Raw genomic sequence first — 18059 nt, 5'->3', positions numbered from 1 at the left:
AGTGCTTTATCTATTTGCGTACTGTTGGAGTAAATATGCTGGAGTAAATGGAAAACATTTCCCTCCGACGTGAGTTTGGCCAAATCAAAAACTGAAATAAAAAAATAAAAAGAACAGGTTTACATGAATTCATGTTTCTGTGGAAGCTGATTAACGCGTCTCTGCTTCTCCTCAGGTCTACAATGACGTCTACTTCCAGGTCACGCTGGATGACCTCTCTTCTGACACTAAGCCACGGTTTGTGGTGTGTCACTCCAACTCACCGGGCATCCTGCCCGTCCAGTGGTGTCTGAAGAACGGTGTTAGCCTGGAGCGGCCCCGGGGCTACGAGGGCCAGGACTTCGACTGGGCCGACTACCTGAAACAGACCGGGACGGAAGCAGCTCCTGACGCCTGCTTTCCTGATGTAAGTCTCCGACCAGACGACTGTCCTGGAGCATTAACTTCTGCGTCCTGACTGGTCCAGTTTATCATCGATGAAGTCACATTTAAAAAGTGTTTATGGAAAGTGTTGAAAAGCAAAATTACAAGTGAGAGGGGCCTGCACGATTCAGCCGTTAGCTACAGACTTCAGCTTCAACATCAGCACCTGACACGACCCAAAGCAGTTCAGCAGGTGAAAATAGGATTTGGTCAATGCATTTTCTGTGCTGACTGTGCAGCTGTGGGCTCTCACTGATGATGAGACACAACCAGTGACACATCACCTGCAGCAAAATCCTGACAATATCAGAAATTTAGCACCGGATTCTGCTGCTGGGACCGGTTTTACAAACCCTCCAATGCTGCAGACACAGAACACAGTATATTCTGCCTGACACAGATTGTGAGTGAGATTTTAGTAGACCCTTCCGGTGCATTTAAAAACGAATTGCCTGTAAATGAAGCCGAGTTTTAGTTTATCCCAGGTCAGATCACTGTCCTGATCACCCTTCTCCTCCTCTGGGTCTGTGTTCAGATGTGGAAGAACAGAGACTTTGCCAAGGACATGTGGCTGGAGGCGGTGAACCCTCACCGGCCGGCGGAGGTGTGTGTGGCTCAGATCACACAGGTCAGGGGACGCCTGCTGTGGCTGCGACTGGAAGGTACGGCCGTGTGTGTGGACGATTAAGTGTCAGGGGACTCCTGCTGTGTCTCAGTGTGTGTGTGTGATAGCGGCCTCACCCCTACTCTCTCTCTGCTGTCTACCTGTCTCCAGGTGTGGCGAAGCCCCTGTCGGAGTGCATCGTGGACGTCGAGTCCATGGACATCTTCCCTGTCGGCTGGTGCGAAGCCAACAGTTACCCTCTGACCCCACCACTCAAACCTGTCTGTAGGTGCACACGCACACGCACACACACACACACACACAGTTCCCAGGGAGTGTCAGCTTAATGCAAACACTAATTATTGTCTCCACAGGTCAGAAGCAGAAGAAGATAGCGGTGGTCCAGCCAGAGAAACAGTAAGAGACACACATTTTTATCAAAACCTGCTGCAGCAGAGACTTTTAGTTTGGGAGGTACTTTGGTGGTGAAGCTGCAAGTATTTTTGCCAGTTCTCAAAAGATCAGATTCCAAATCCAGCCGTCCATTAGCTGTAGATAAAGTCTTTTCTTAGCATCTGTTTCTGCTTTTCAACATTTACTCTACTATTTCTCCACATAAGATCATGACTTGTCCACTCACTGAGGCCAGTGCTATGAGCAATACACACACACACACACACACACACACACAGACACATCAGTGCTACCTTCACTACTTATTCACATCTGTTCTTGTGATCACAGAGTAAAATCATTGGCCTGAATGATTTTCTGCACAGCAAACAGGCAGCTGTTACACAGTGAAGTCACTGGAACAAAGTGTCACGTTCAGCAACAGCACAAAGGTCAAATATCTTTCAGCTGGAAAATCACAATCGTGTTTATTACGTGGCGTTTTGAGTTTTGGTGCCTAAATGGAGTAATATTTGCCTTTGCAGTGGCGTTACTACGAGCGTGGAACTTATCTAATCACTTACGCAGATAAAAAGTACTGGGACAGATCGTAGTGAACCATAAAAATCAACACTCCAGGGAAACAGCCTTTATATTTGTCATGCTGTATTGTTGCAGAGGTGACTGTATTCCCCTCAAATTCCATTAAAGGGTCATTTCACCTATTGCCAATAAAACGATATCATCACCAGACAACTGATCATAATGTTTTATCATTCGAAGTCTGTAAAGCTTTATGCTTTGGTGGCAAAAAAAAAAAAAAAAAAGAGCCTGTGCGACAATTTTACAGAATCTAAACACGCACATTAATGTTTGGTGCATTTTTAATCAATTACAACTGTTTGTTTTTGTTCTCTCAGCACTGATTTGTTTCCCAAATATGTTTTTCAAGTGTTAAACGACAGTAAAAACCAAGCTGCTGTCTCTTTCTACCTGTGAGCCAGTGAAGGTTTCCTCAGAAAACCCTCGAGGCTTTTGTCCCTCACTCCACAGCCATTAATTGAAACAGTGGCTTTTTAGAGCAGAAATTGTTTTCCCGCAGTGCTGATTGATTTTGTTGACAAATGACATGTTACACCGTCTGCTGGCAAACGCAGCCCCGGGAGGACGGGGGGGGGGGGGGGGGGGGATGGAGGTCAGAGAGAGAGAGAGAGAGAGAGAGCAGGAAAAATATGAAGTCTTCAGCAGCACTTTGTCACCTCTCTCATCTAATCACTAATTTCATTTCTCACCCTCTCACCTTCCATCTCCGTCCCCATGCTGCTTTCTAACACACCTGCCTCCAAATCTGACTCAAGCTGCAGTAGCTGCTGCGCAGATTGATCGGCCGAGTGAGCCGTCATTTAGTCGTGCCGCTGTTTCCTGTTTGATTAGATCGGCTGGGTAATTTTATTGATTAGTTTGACTGAAATGATTGGCTTTTCCTGCAGGTTGGCTCCACCCCAGCCGGTAGAGACAACGCCTGTGAACCACTGCCAGCTCGTCACCATGGATCCAGGTAATCAAAAGGCTCATTACACATGATTTATGTCCAGTAATTAATGCCTGTGAGCTGCTGTGATGAGAGACAGAACCTGCTCGTCAGAAACTCCCTGCACAAATATCAGCAGTTTAAGTTCCTCATTCACAGCCCTTGTCAGTCACGAGGCGTGTGCCAGCGTTGGCGTCTTTTATGCGTTAGAGTGGTGGCTCTTCGCCTTCATTCACATCAGCTACAGTGCAAAAAGGAAGCAATGAGATGCAAAGCAATGACATCAAAAGATCAAGTGTTTCTGCTTTCACAGGCCACATCAATGAGCTTTACTCATCTGAACACTTATTCAGTGACCAGTGTTGATCTCCTGATAGATTCTCATCAGTGTTATCTTTCATCAGATGTTTAGAGAACAGAATGATTTAAGAAGGAAATAATTAAGTTGAGCCTCTGGGTTAAATACCCTTTTTGGCCATGCGCTGCTTGTGAAACACTGGATCTTCAGTTGTTCAAGTCATGAACGTTCAGAGAGGATCCAGTAGGATCAATACCAAAAATACTGATGTCACCAACACTAAGGCTTGTTCTGAGGACCACTAATCAGGTTAAGCAGATTTTATTGTCACTGAAAACGATCTTGTGTTTTCTAACATTCGTGGGTTTAAGCCGTGAACAGGGAAAAAAGTGCGTTTGGTTTTTGTGTGATAACTGACAGACATGCATTTTGGTGCTCTCTGTAAATCTGACAGCACTGATCTTATTCAGTCAGCAAGCCAACATGCAAACTGCCATTATGTCAGTGTAATGAGGTGGCATGTCTGGAAAAAAAAAAAAAAAGCCTGAGAGCGTCTTTTACCATCTCAGCCTGAAGGGAAACACACTGTTTGCGTGTAGGCGATAAAAGAGACACTGACACTGCAGTAATTCTTCTTGTGTGTCAAGTAAACCTGCAGTACAGACAGAACAACGCTCGGTGTGCCTGGGCTGATCTGAACAATCACTGAAGAACACAAAGAGCTCTTACTACAAGATGCAACTTGTGTCTGTAATTTGCACCCTGACCCACTGAGCATCATTTCCTCTTTAGTCGTTTTTTTTTTCTTTCTCTAAACTACAAACAAACACACAACTGAGAAGTATTTCCCTGTGTAGTTTTTCTACGTTGCATTAGAGAAGAGAAACGTTTCTCTACTCTGAAATGTTATTATAGCTGCAGTCTATTTGGCTCTCTATCAACTGGATGAAGAGAAATACACCCACAAACAAAACAGATGCAGAGATGCAGCATCCTGTTTGTAACCATGGAGAGTGAAGAAATATCACTTCATGCAACTTATTCGCCGTCTCATAGTCGTAGTTTCATCCATGATTTCTGTCATTTACTTTAAGACACAGAAACCAGAGCTACCCCATCCCCAGATCTCAATGAACCAAAACCAATGGGATTAAAGCCAAAACTGAGAAAACCAGGTCCAGCTAAAATAGACTCAGCAGGTCGGGTATGTTTCCAAGAAACCAAGCTCAAAGCGGAAGCGGCAGTGTTTTGTTTGTGGTGGATCTGTATGTAAACAGTGTGTATGCTCAGCACAAAGAGAGTAGGGGGATAAGTGTTGTTTCCGTGAGACCCTTGCCCTCTTTTCCAAGTTCCCTGTTTAAAAACCTCCCACTCACTCATGCATATTCATCACCTTAGCTAATTACCATTCACCCTGGCAGTGCGGTTCCAGGTGCCGGCGGTAATCAGGGGCTGCAGGAAAGACGGAGAGCAGTGTGGTTCAGTCTTTTTATCTGGGGGGTGGGGGTGCGAGTAGGGACACGGTCATAGCCCAGTTGGACTATGCCTCCACCTGTATGGTGAAACGCTGAGAGCCACTAGTCACCTAATTGACCTAGTTGACCTAAAAGATACTTTAGAGTCTTTAAACTGATGAATCAGGAGTAATTAACTATTGCCAAACACACACTTCATATATCTCCTTCATACATATACATACATGTCCACATATGTTGCACTGTGGTTTCCCCGTGTTTACAGTGTGTCATCTGCATGTGACGATGGCTGTAAACCAGAACTGAAACCACAGCTCTCCTCCTGACTCTCCCCGTCTCTCTGAAACCTGCCAGCTGTCACATTAAATGTAAAAAATCTCCGAGAGAAGAAGTGACAGTGAGAAGATCTGAAGGCAGATGCAGGTTCTGCATTTAAGAAGAGCCTCTCTGTCGGCCCAGGACTGCAAACACAGTCTGTCTGCAATCAGCTGCATTCAGTCTTTAATTGCTCTATAATATTACGTCTTAAATATTCTGACCATTTAACCACATACATGCACAGACCTGCAAACTCAGGGCTGCTAAAATAAAAATAAACCTTAAAGCTGAGACTACTGAGACTATCTTTAGTTCAGTGAAAGGTAAACAACCTAGAGTAAGAAGATCACCTGTATCACAATGGTTTCATATCCCTGTTTATGGTCTTTCCTCTGTCTCAGGCTCAGCCAATGGCAGATACTGCTGCTCCAAGATTTTTGTCAACCACCGCTGTTTCTCAGGACCCTACCTCAACAAGGGACGCATTGCAGAGCTGCCGCAGGCCGTCGGGCCAGGAAAGTGCACACTGGTCCTCAAAGAGGTGGGCTGATGTCAGGAGCAGTGGGGGGGGGGCAGAGAGGAACAGGTTTAATCACAGAGTTAGACACTTTCAAAGGGAGAGCAGGGCTGACAGACTGAACGAGGTAGGAGGTGAAAGATGGAGGGCGAGACAGTGTTGTCTTGTTAACCACCTGCAGTGTCCCAGCAGTGCCTTCAATTTAATGTGAGGACCTGTCAGTCAAGTGTGTTTACACATACACAGTCGCTACGGCTCAGAAAAACAGCCTCTTAATTTCTCTGGAGACTCCGTTTGTTCATGCACATGCACAATCTGTGTGTGTGTGTGTGTGTGTGTGTGTGTGTGTAAGCTTTTAGTTTTGCAAGCCTCCATGATTTGTAAAGAAAAGTGCGACCTGTGTTTGTGCAGTTTCTCTGATTCTTCTGGGGAACCGTTCAGTTTTTTTGATGTGAGTTCTGCTTTTGCCTCCAGCTGCTGAGCATGCTGATCAACGCCGCCTACAAGCCTGGACGAGTCCTCAAAGAGCTGCAGGAGCTGGAGGATCAGAGCTGGGACTGCCAAGAGGAGACCCTCAAAGCCAAGTGAGAAGACCAAATTCTAAAACAGCGCATGAGACGAGCACCAGAACAGATTCTTTTCCCATTAGATCTGGTCATTTTCCGGTTCTGGTCAATTTGAGGGGCGATTTCATTCATCTCTGCAGCCCTAAAGTTTTGTTCCATGTTGGTTTCTATGCTTAATATGTCCTAAATCATAATAATTGAGACTATCATTACATTTTCCCCACTGTTACAAATCATTTCAGAAGAGTATGCTGTTCCTCCTATGAGTCCTTTCTGCACGGCTCCATTGAATATTTGGGGTTTCTTCTTGCTGCAGTGGTTTGTGTGAGGTCTGCACCGCTGAGCCAAATTATTCCACAGCTTCAGGCTGCACTCTCTGTTTTCTAATCAAAAACGCTCTCGTTTTTCTGGCTGAAGTGAAAAGAAAAATCGCCAGTCATACGCTCTCAGGAGTCACCTGCAGAGACCTGCACAGCACTGCCATCACATTCACGCAGGAACACTCTGGTTTTATGTTTTATGTGTATTTACCTTCTGATTTGGTTCTGTATACGTTTGAACACAGAAGCTCTTCTGGATTGTTAAGGCTTTAGACCAAAGATGACGTGACCTCTGCTTCAAATTAAATCAGGTCGTACGTTTTAAAGCGATTTGTCCTTGAGCGCTGCCAACAGATCGGCCCACCTCTCCTGACCTTAGCCGTTAGGTGGGAGATTGCAAAATTGACCCCACGTCACACTCGGCTCTCATCATTGACACGATGTGAATTCACGCCAGCTCTCCTAAAGAAGCCGGCTTTCACATCATTACAGTGCAGGCAATCATCATTCACTGTCGAGTGCTTTGATGGATTACGGTTTAATTATCCATTGTTCTCATAAATAAAAGTGTAATCACTGTCTGACAATGTCACTTCACCCTCTCCCTGTCTCCTCTTTCTTTCTTTTCTTCCAGATATAAAGGGAAAACCTATCGCTCCACCATCCGGATAGTCCGCCTGGCAGACCAGATCCCGGACTTCTGTCGTAAGGTGTGTGTGAAGCTGCAGTGCTGCCCGAACCTCTTCAGCCCCATCCTCGTCACCGACAAGTGCCCAGAGAACTGCTCGGTTCAGACAAAAACCAAATACAGTGAGTCTCTGTAATTATACACATCACTTCCTTCGCCACAGCTATGAAGCAGACCTGAATCAAAGCCTGTGGCTGCAGAGTGCATAACTGCCTCTGATGAGGATCTCAAGTTTGTTTTGGGTGCATTGTTTTCAACATCTGCTGTGCACCCACAGCCTATTACTATGGGAAGAAGAGGAAGCTGTCCAAGCCAATGGCAGGAGAGGAGACAGCAGAGGGGGAGCTGGCCAAGCCGACGCGCCGCAGGAAGAAGAGGAAAGCTATCTTTGTGCAGAAGAAAAGACGCTCGTCCGCCGTGGACTACACTCCTGCTGGCTCACCGCAGGTTAAATAACACTTCTCTCCTTCACTCTGTTTTCCTTCCTCTACCACATTGTGTCAACAGGTGTCCTGTAGGCTCCTGCTCACATGACGGCCAAGCAACAAACACAAACAAACTCATCCGTGAATGTGTCAGAGGCAGGAAGAGGAGGAGCTTCGCAGGCAGATTTTACATCTTGGTCACAACATGCATGGACTTTAATGCACAAGAAAGTTTATTCATTAGTCGCTTAGTTTAACCTGCAACTACTCTAATTATAAATTTGTTTACATTTTAAAGCAAACATGATTTCCATGCTCCGGTTCTGTTTTTTGTTTTTAAATCATTGCAAACTGAATATTTTGGACTTGGACAAAACGTGACATTTAATGACATTTTGAGCTGTAGAAAACGTTCATGGACAATTTCCCCCCATTTTATTACATTTTACAGACCAAACAACAAATCACTTGAGAAAACAATCAGCGCATTCATTGATTATTGATTATTTCCTTGCAGTGAAATGTTGTTACACCAAAAGTTAAAAACCCAAAATATGATAAAAAAGTAGATGTTGAGTGGTTGCAGAGTTATGTTTGCTGGTTTTGACGTTTAACACTATTATAAACTATTAGTCCATATCAAATGTCCAATGTTAATAATCTATCAAATCTGGTCAATCGTCCATTATTTTTGAATAATAAGACTCATCAATCATAAAGTAAATATTTTAGAAATGTTTGCTGTTTTCTTAATTAACTACCTGGATGTCTCCTATATTTGTCTTAGCTATAAATAAAATGTGTAAATATACATAAACATAAGCTAGAACTCAAAGTACACAAAGTGTACACACACACACACACACACACACACCAATGCCAGCGCTACGACCTGATCTGCGAGTTGCAGAAACCCAACCCTCAGTAACAAAGTTATCTAACTCCTAAGACCTAAATCCTGAAACCTGAACCTCCGACAACATGAGAACAGACTTACCTGCCCAGCTCAAATGTCCGTTCCTGACCAACATTCGGCTGTTTCTCTCCGTCAACAAACATTTTAGAAGGAGATTTAGACCAAATGTTGCAGAGACACAACTCACGGTTGGAACAGGTGGGGTTTCACAAAAACACACTTCACTATTTGTTTGTCAACAAAAGGCACCAACACCCACGTCCTGTTCAGAGAAAACTGACTGCACAATAATGACTGAAAATACTGGAAGTGTGTGAATATATTTGCCTCTCGGTGCTAAAAGTAGAACTTTACATTAAATTATTTCTGGCCCAGTCCAGGTCCACAGTTTGTGTAACGATCTATGTCTAAAAACCAGAACGAAGCCAAAACAGCACAAGCTGCCCCTCACCTGTCTGACTCAGCTGTTCTTGCTCTCTCAGGACAGCGATGAAGGCCTGGAGGATGAGGAGATGGGGTTGCAGTCGGGCAGCGAAGGCACCGGCTCAGAGCCGCGCGAGGATCACACCGACGCCTCCTCGGTGGAGGTGACCAGCAGCCGTCCTCGCCGGGCTGTGACGCTGCGCAGGGCCGTCAGCGCGGGAAACGCCACGGGCAGCCAGGAGGCCCCCGAGGGCCGCAGGAGGTCGACCCGCTCGCTGTCTGCCTATAACCAGAACAACAACAAGTACCAGCCGCCCAAGGGCCAGGACATGCAGGTGAGACAGGTGGACAGGTGTTAAGACGTGATTAGTGGATTATTTCATTTCATTTTGAACTAAAAAAATATGTTTTCACTAAAAAAAGTGAAATCCATCAAGTATATAACCACAAAAACACACAACATATATCAACCACAGAAATAACTGTTAGATTTTGCTCTTTTCAAAATAAAAGACTAACATGAGCATTGACTGACAGCAATGTTTCTAAGCTGAGCTTTGTGCTGCTGTTTCCTGTCACATATATTCTTTATACAGTGTTTGATGATTTAAGGCCCTGAAACATTTGCACCATGTGTTAACAGGCTGAAGCAGCTTGAAGAACAAACTGTAGATGTGTTTCACATTTAACTCTACCTTGGGAAAATGGTCTGTGTGTGTGTGTGTGTGTGTGTGTCAGATGGAGGAGGAGGAGGGTCAGCTGGTTTTGGATAGAAACCCTCTGGAGTGGACTGTAGACGAAGTCGTTCAGTTTATCAGCTCGACCGACTGTGCGTCTCTGGCCACCATCTTCCAGGAGCAGGTACATATTCAGACAATCATCTACATCATTTCACACACAGAAAGGACTAAATTCACCTTTTGCTGTTTATTACAGCTTCATACGATGGGGTGTGTGAGATTTATTCAGAGTTGATTACAACATGCTGATCAGATTCCTTTTATCCATCCCTGATATTAGGGATTATTACTTTCAGGTTAAAACATCGACCTAATAAATTTATTCTGGTTATCAAAGAAAAAAACAAAACAAACAAACAAACAAACAAAAAAAACGTGTCAAAATTGAATTAAACTTTTTATGATCAAGTATTTTCAAGTCTAGGTAGAGAGCCTAGTTTTTTATAAGTTGCAGTAAATAGCATTTTCACAGCATGAAAGACAACAACATGGAGAAAACAGTAAAAAAATAATAGAAGTGATAAGTCTGAACATCTGAGGGAGACAGGAAATGTAAAATGCATGAGCTGAAAAATACCATTAGAAAGCTTCAAAGCCAGAGCGTCTGTTTCTCAGTTGAAATATTTATGGTATCTCTTTGTGTGCAGGACATCGATGGTCAGGCGCTGCTGCTGCTGACTCTGCCCACAGTCCAGGAGTGCATGGACCTGAAGCTCGGGCCCGCCATCAAACTGTGCCACCAGATCGAGCGCGTCAAGTTTGCCTTTTACAGACAGTACGCCAACTGATGGAGGAGCAGCAACAGCAGGCGGCCCGCCGAACGCCCGCTCAGTCAGAGTGTTGTGGTTGTGCATGACGGGGAACGTTGGATTGCCTCCCTCCTGGTGCACAACCTGTGGGGATGTGGAGTTTTTCCAACTTACAAGAAGAAGGTTTGTTTTTCAGAGTCGCTGGAAAAACACAAACTAATGGCAACACATGAAATCTGGAGGACCACTGCCTACAAGGACTTGAAGGATTGATTTCAGTGTGGAAATGTGATACAGCAAACACACAAACTCTGAACAAAACACACCGGAGTCCACCCGTGTGCTTTACTGATCTGTGAAGAAGTTCTGTGGAGAAGCTAAAGATGTGTTTCTGTTTTTCTTACTTTTCTTACCATTTTATTTGTGACAGAGGAGCGTTGAAGTTAAGTATTATTCCCCTCATTTATGTGAAATAATTGGTTATAGTCACAAAATATTTAAGGAGAAGAAGTAATATATTTGGAATATTTATTGGTATCCTTATTTAAAAGGAGCAGAAAAACAGCTGATCCACTGAATCAGAACATTAAAGGACGTATATGCTATTTCACAAACACAAACCAGGATCTGCACCTAATATCTGTAGATTCCCACCTCAGTCTGTGGTTGTAAAGAAAAAAAAAAAAAAAAAAAAAAACACCCTCTGAACCCAGGTCTGCTCTCTTCTCATTGTTACAATCACATGAAGCAATCACGTCAGATATTTTGTGTCCATCTATGCAAATGTGTTGCAGATATTTTTGATAAGAAAATAAATTTCTATTGATTTTTTATTTGTTTTTGTGCGGAGCTTTCCTTTTTTCATGCACCCATTAAGATGATAACTTTGGATAAGCCGACTCTCCACAGGAACTAAACATACATTTGTCTTTCTGTGTAAAGCTGTCGGCTGTACAGTTGTTTCAGGGAGAGTTAAGGGTTAACACAGTTGCTCCCGCCTGCATGTTGAGATATAGGAAGTCAGACGTCGCTGTGGTTTACAGAACAAACGCAGCGTGATGCACAAAGTCACATTTTAAAGAGGAACCACTCTCCTCACTGCTGCTCTTTCAGTGCATTTCACCCTTCACTTAGCTCCTACTACTGAATTATCAGCTCATAGGAAACGAGGGTGAATAGTGTAAATAGTGCATTGAATTTACTGCACTGAAACATTATTACTAAGAAACGACATAGAAAACATAACAGGCTGAGTGGTTGTACCAGATTCACACTGCAAAATCTAATTAGCTAATATGAGCTGCAAAAAAAAAAAAAAAAAAATCAGTATTTGATGAAAAATATATATTTATAGAGTCAGCTATGACAACTGAGCCCTGGAGAGAGTGTGAAGATTATAATTAGTTAGATGTAAGAAATTGTTAAATGCTGAAAAGAATTGATTAAAAGAAATAGAACTGGTTCAAATAGCAAAAAGAAATTTAGCAAAAAATATGTTTGGTATATGTGGCTGAAATTGTTAGATAAAATAATTAACTAATGTTTACATGGCTAAAAATTCTGACATAGGTTTGAAAAAGTAATTTTAAAAACCCATTAAAAACTGTTACCTAATGGTTGCAGTGGTTAAAAGGTAAAAACCGCAGTAGAAGTACGATCACAAACTACAGTAATTAAAAATAAGCCTGATGGGTCAGTTGGATGGAGAAATAACGGTAACTACTTTTATCCACAATAACAAAGATAGTTAATTCAATGAATATGAATATGAAGGGATTGTGGCACAGACAAATGCTAACATATGTGTTAATTATTGCCTGTATAGAGAAATACAGAAACCAGTATTTTAATAAGCAAACACCAGCAGAGTCATAGCAGGAAGTTGAATAATATGAATCATGTTTATAAAATTAGTTTTCTTAACTTACTCTGTGGTTAAAGAACAAAACTGACAGCTCTGACGGACACTAATGGATCCCACAAAAACCAGACGCTGCAATTACACATGAAATGAAACTGTTTTCAAAACAAACAAAGCAAAATGCCATGAGAGCTAAAAAAAAAAAAAAAAAAAAAAAAAAAAAAATTGATGTGTGTAAACAAAAGCTGCAATTTATCTCCCCTTGGAAAAAAGTCTTTTCATACAAAGAGAGCAAGCTTTCAGAAATCCAGCCCTCTCTTCCCTCCACAGACACCTGAGAGACAACCAGCCATTAAGTTACAATCCTTCTTTTCTCCAGGCTTCATTCGGCTGAGCAGACCTGCGTTTACAGCAACACAACAGAGTCAAGAAAACAGATGCAGGTATATCAATATCAACACTGATGATGACTCTAATATGTCCAATTGGTTTTATTGATTGTTTTTCTGCTGTTACGTCCGTGTAGTGCTTCGTTCAGTCGGGCTGCAAACGTCATTAGCATTTTTAGCTCGTCTTCTATAAAGATCATCCCAATGAGATACACACACAGATTTTAGAAATCAATTTATTGATGAACTGAATTATTGTTTGATACAACATCACAGCAGCAAAAATAGCAAGTACAACAAAACTAAATAAACTCTGATTAAATTATACATATAAAACTGAAGGTCCAACAAATCGCTCTGGTCTGAATTAGCAGCAGATTGTGGACGTACACAGCTCACAGCTCAGTTTAAAGCTTCGCAGACTTGATGGCTCTGTGTCTCTTCTCTGTGCAGGAGGGACAAGTGGGGCTTCCTGGAGCTCCTGTAGTCCACAATGATCCAAAAACTCCTCCAGAAGTTGAACCTTCTCCCTGCAGGACATACAACCACTGGCAGAAATGAGTCCGACTATGGGGGTATCATCAGGAGACTTTATTATAGCGGCAAAGGAATGAAACTGGGGTAATCATGGGTGAAGAGGGTGCAGACTGGACCCATAGCCTGTTGCAGGCCAGTGTTCAGGTGGAGGTCCATAATCCAGTTTATCAGAATCAGTAAACAGCTCTTCTGGGCACAGGGGGTCCAAGGACCCAGGGGTCCTCAGTGGAGCCTCTGTATGAAATGATGGGCTTGTTGGAAAGTCGATGAAGTGACTATGATGATTAAAACTGGATCCAAAACAACCATAAAGAGAAGAAACTATAAAGTCTGAGCACAAAGACCCAAAATGACTGATGTCTTATATGGACTTTTACATGTTTGTGTCCAGGGTCCAGCTGCCTCACAATCTACCTGTGCTGATCATTTAAGGTGAGATCTCCTGAGAATACAATGTCAGGTTCTAGTTTATCAAACAAACACAAAGTGCCATTAAATGCTGGATATGAAATGACTGAGGCATCAGAAGGTGTTTCAGTGGCGAAATAAAAGCAATAACCCCCCGTGTGGTGATGATGCCTGTTTCATGTAGCAACATAATTGAAGGTAATGCTGTGCTAGTCACGCACGCGGCACACGACCTGATACGCTGATTCATTTGCACAGTTTTAACATTAACCAACAGAAACTCATGACAGCAGTGATTCACATTCTGCAGCGAGATGTGTCGTGCCTCACCAGCTCTCTGTATGAGAGCAGCTGAATTCATTTAATGGCTTTCTCTCCCACAGCGCTTCCCCAACCCCGACACTTCGTACTGAGGCGCTCGGCGAAGCTGCTGCCTGTCAACCTCGAATAAAACGTCCTCTGCGCCTAATTTTCCTCCCGTTGTGTGAGAATACAAACTAAGTCGTGACAGCAGAGGAGTAAACAGACGCTTGACTTTAAGGGAAGCCCAGAATAAGAGCAGACTGGGAATTTATGTTTCATACATACAGCTGCTGTAGTTTTAATGGTTCCAGTTAAAGGCGCTGACAGATGTAATGGCTCCAGAGTACTGATAGGAGATCAGACATGTTGTCAAGAGTCTGACTCATCACAGCTCGTCTTTGTCAAAGGAATGATCCATCACTGAAAGACGTTTCAGCAGATATTTAGGAGCCATCTTTGACTTTTGGACCAATTTTCCAGTTTCGGTGAAAAACCAGTCAATCAGACCGAACTTGACATCATAGCCAGATATACCCATCACAGCTGTACTTCACTGACAGGCGTTTCTATTATTCTGTCCACTCCATTTATACGAACGAGGCTGGACTAAATAACAGAAATAGTGTTTATGCAGCACCGTTCAACAGCAGCACTAAACCTCAGTAAAACGACCTAAGTTCATAATTCTAATGCAGAACCTGATGTAAAATGTGGACGGTCAGTAGAGCTGGTTTTGTTTTTGGCCTTTATCAATCGATTCATTTGCTGATTCTTCTCTTGACCTTTTACAAAATCAAAAACTTTAACACTTTTATTAGATTTGAAACTCTACTAAAATAAGAAAATCAAAAATCTCTTGTCACAGACATCGAATGTAAAAGACAGATCCCAACCTCAATGACCAGCATGCATTGCAGGGTTTCTTTTGATAGATCATTTGCTGTGTGTGACACTGTTTATTTTTTATTGTCTGGAAAATTTTTCTATCGTTCCCTCCTACGTATTGAACCCACAGCTGAATGGAACAAACTTGAGCCCCCTCTTTATGTGGGCTGTCAGAGTCACTCTGGGTAATGTAGGAAATCCCAAACTGTATCCAAAACGACCGTGGTTGTATAAGCCACTAGCATTAAAAGTGAAATTTACTTTGAATAAAACTTTCTCTAAACGTGATGATTCCATGACTTTAACCTGCACATCTCACCGTGTGTGCAGGAAACCCACTCCTGCTTCAAAAACCACAATCAGTCAAAATAAAAACTGCATTTACTGTCTCCCTTTCTGCTTCAGTTCAGCACCACGCTGCACGGCCGAGCTGCTGTCAGGTCATTATCTTGGAGCGACTCCGTGAAGAGCTTCAAGGACTCCGCTGTGGGCGAGTCTGAGAGGAAAAGGTGGGAGGCAGAGGTGCAAGAAGGAGAGGAGGAGTGCACTGGAGGCCGAGTGAGGGGGAGGGAAAGCAAGCGAGCTGAGGTCTGGTGGTTGGAAAGGGCAAGATGCAGAAAATGTTTAGACTGATGCATCATTTTGTAGATGCTGAACACGAGGTTGATGATGTGTTTTTTTATTGAAAATTACATGTGACTGTGGAAATCGCAGCATTTTGCTTGATTCACTGGAGTCTGATTCATCTGATGCATGCAGAAACAAATGTTTTTAATCAAATATGAAGACGTGTCTGCAGACACACCAAACTCAACTGTGTCACAGAGAAGTTGTGTCTCCTATTGTCAGCATTTATTCTGAATGTGTGGCTGCATCTGTGTCCCCTTTACACTACAAGGACCTTGAGTGGGCGGTAAGAGGACCTTGGGTTGAGGTTGTTTTGTCGGCTCATGTTTTGTCTGAGTGAACTGACGGGCTCATTTTTATGAAGCAGTTTAGATCCTTTCAGCGTGTCCTTCTGTGGGGTCGGACGTACGAGGTGACTGATTACTGATGTGTTTCAAATTAGATATAAACTACGCAGAAACGTGTTTTATCTTCATCATTCTGGTGATGTCTGTGTCATACAGACCTAATCATGAATCTCATTTCATTTTAAAAGAAAGAAAAAATAAACCTTACCAGTTTTATTCTGCAGCCACATTTGAATATTTCATTTAGAATAACAGCTTTAGATCATCGTGAATGTATTATATCTTTACTAGTCAAACAAAAGGACAAATGCAACACACTCAAAAATCTGCGCTTCTACCATAACTTGCAATATGATATTTTTCTAATTGTGTATTGTTGATTCATTAAAACCAGTGAAAACATTTCAATACAACAACAAATCCATCAGAATCTGACACAAACAATGAGGCAAATGTGTCATTAAAAGACTAGGTAACTAGAAAGAGGGATTTATTCCATCGATACACGACATTAATTCACCTGGCCAGTGTGATCAAATGCTGACAGTAAAGAACAAAAGCAAAAACTCTTCTCAACACGACAAGAAAGAGCACAAGTGACAATTATAGGACAAAACCCAGAGTGTGTGTGACAGGGCACAGCAGCATGAAGGTAATTTCACATTGTGTGTGTGGGATGTGGGGTAAGGAGAGGTGTATGGTTAACCATAGACTGAGCTCTTTGTGTCTTTTACACACACACAAACCATCATTTCCATTGCACTGCAGACTCGAAATCTAGGTCACGCTAACACACGCACACAAACACACAGTTTAAAGTCTCGACTACGAGAGGGGAGATTCAGGCGAGGCTCGACCTGGCAGCTCACCACTGTGCTACTTCAAACTGCTCACTAACTAAATCCACCCACTCTGAAAACACTTCGATTCCTATCAGTGTTTCACTTCTCTCAGCTGCTCACAAGTCGTTTTCTTGATGAGGTCTGTCCTCCTGTGTTGTTAACCGTTTATCTCGCCCTGCCTTGCCTGTGACTTGATGTAACACAGCACAGAAGATGTGTGAACTTGTTGCAGTGAGCTGTGGGTTAGAGGTGTGAGCAGAGCGGAGCAGAACAAGTTTAGTCAGCTGAGGGAAAAAAAGCGACTGGATCTCCAGATCAGGGGTCGAATATAAAAGATAACCACACCGATGACACGCCTTCGTACCTGCACGTCAGACTGAGCCCAGGTGGAGGATTCTCAACCACAGGTTAAGAAATGTCCTTAAAAAATAGATGTAGAACCAACACAGAACCGGTTTGAATGTGGATAAAATGAATTTCTTATTGTGCAGGCTCCACGTTGGCTTTGATAACACTGGTATATAAAGAAACTGGACAATTGTGAGCAAACTGAAATGAAATGAAATGTGTTTGTGCTCTTTCAGGTTGGGCATAACAAAAATCTATGTGGGATCAGCAGAAATTTGAAAAGAAGAAGCACAAAAAAACAACAAAACGGTGGGTCAGTGGAAAAGTCGGAGCATTAATGAAGAAAAGCACAATAAAGGCTGAAAAAATCAAACTGTTATTGCTGTTCATTGTTAGACTCTACAGAAAGTCCAAAAGGCTCAATAGGGGATTATGTAGTTTCATGTTACTGTTATTTCTATGACGATTTTTCATTTTAAAAAAATATTTGCATAAACATCACTGATGGTAACATCCACACTTTATTTAGGAGGAATTTCAGAAACGAGCTTGGAGAACATATTAAGAAAACAATCACTGTTTGAACACCAGGGTTAATTATTGGCCTCTGGGAGCAGTTTGCAGTTACAAAACAGTGAAGGCTCAAAGGTCCACGAGTGTTTAACCGGTGCTGTTTTATATGTTTTGACATTTTATAAATGAGTCTCTGCTGCAGCCACAGCCTTTCTGCTAAACCTGCAGTATAAATAAACATGCAGCTGTTGACTGCTGGTTTCTTTGTGCTCCTGTGTGTTCAGCTAAACTTTCTGCAGGGCTTCTGAAAACATTAGGAGCCAGTCATCTCCCAGTCACATGTTTCTGCCTCCTCACACATTAATCATCTGCCATCAGAACAAAACAACTTGCAACAAAGCTCAATAGTTTTACTCTTAAAGTCTGAGCTTTGAGCAGCACAGACTGTTGTCAGCCCTAAAAACTGACTTTAGCTTTATTTAGCACAGTGGAAACAAAAATGTCATGATGCTGATTTTTGATCATTTAACTGAGCCCCACACAGACGTGTCTGTGATTTGGATACTGCTTTGGCATTTTGTGCTTTGTCTTGGCTAAACGTGATAAATGTCCA

The 18059-nt window shown here is 42.6% G+C and overlaps 1 protein-coding gene across 4 annotated transcripts in view; it reads left to right on the top strand.

The window, feature by feature from the left end:
- The window catches only part of sfmbt2 (Scm like with four mbt domains 2), a 39470-nt gene extending 28251 nt beyond the window's left edge, over positions 1-11219 (top strand). For all 4 annotated transcript variants that reach the window (XM_026327002.2, XM_026327005.1, XM_026327003.1 and 1 more), the window contains 12 exons: positions 176-406; positions 959-1085; positions 1199-1312; positions 1402-1444; positions 2911-2978; positions 5444-5583; positions 6034-6143; positions 7080-7255; positions 7411-7580; positions 8957-9232; positions 9636-9758; positions 10285-11219. In XM_026327002.2, coding sequence (XP_026182787.1) covers positions 176-406; positions 959-1085; positions 1199-1312; positions 1402-1444; positions 2911-2978; positions 5444-5583; positions 6034-6143; positions 7080-7255; positions 7411-7580; positions 8957-9232; positions 9636-9758; positions 10285-10425 — 1719 coding nt within the window. In that variant the 3' untranslated portion in view covers positions 10426-11219. The remainder of the gene's footprint in view (positions 1-175; positions 407-958; positions 1086-1198; positions 1313-1401; positions 1445-2910; positions 2979-5443; positions 5584-6033; positions 6144-7079; positions 7256-7410; positions 7581-8956; positions 9233-9635; positions 9759-10284) is intronic.
- The last annotated feature ends 6840 nt before the right edge of the window (positions 11220-18059 follow it).

This window comes from Mastacembelus armatus, chromosome 23, assembly GCF_900324485.2.
Source record: "Mastacembelus armatus chromosome 23, fMasArm1.2, whole genome shotgun sequence".
Taxonomy (NCBI): domain Eukaryota; kingdom Metazoa; phylum Chordata; class Actinopteri; order Synbranchiformes; family Mastacembelidae; genus Mastacembelus; species Mastacembelus armatus.
This window is presented reverse-complemented; position numbering and strand designations above follow the sequence as displayed.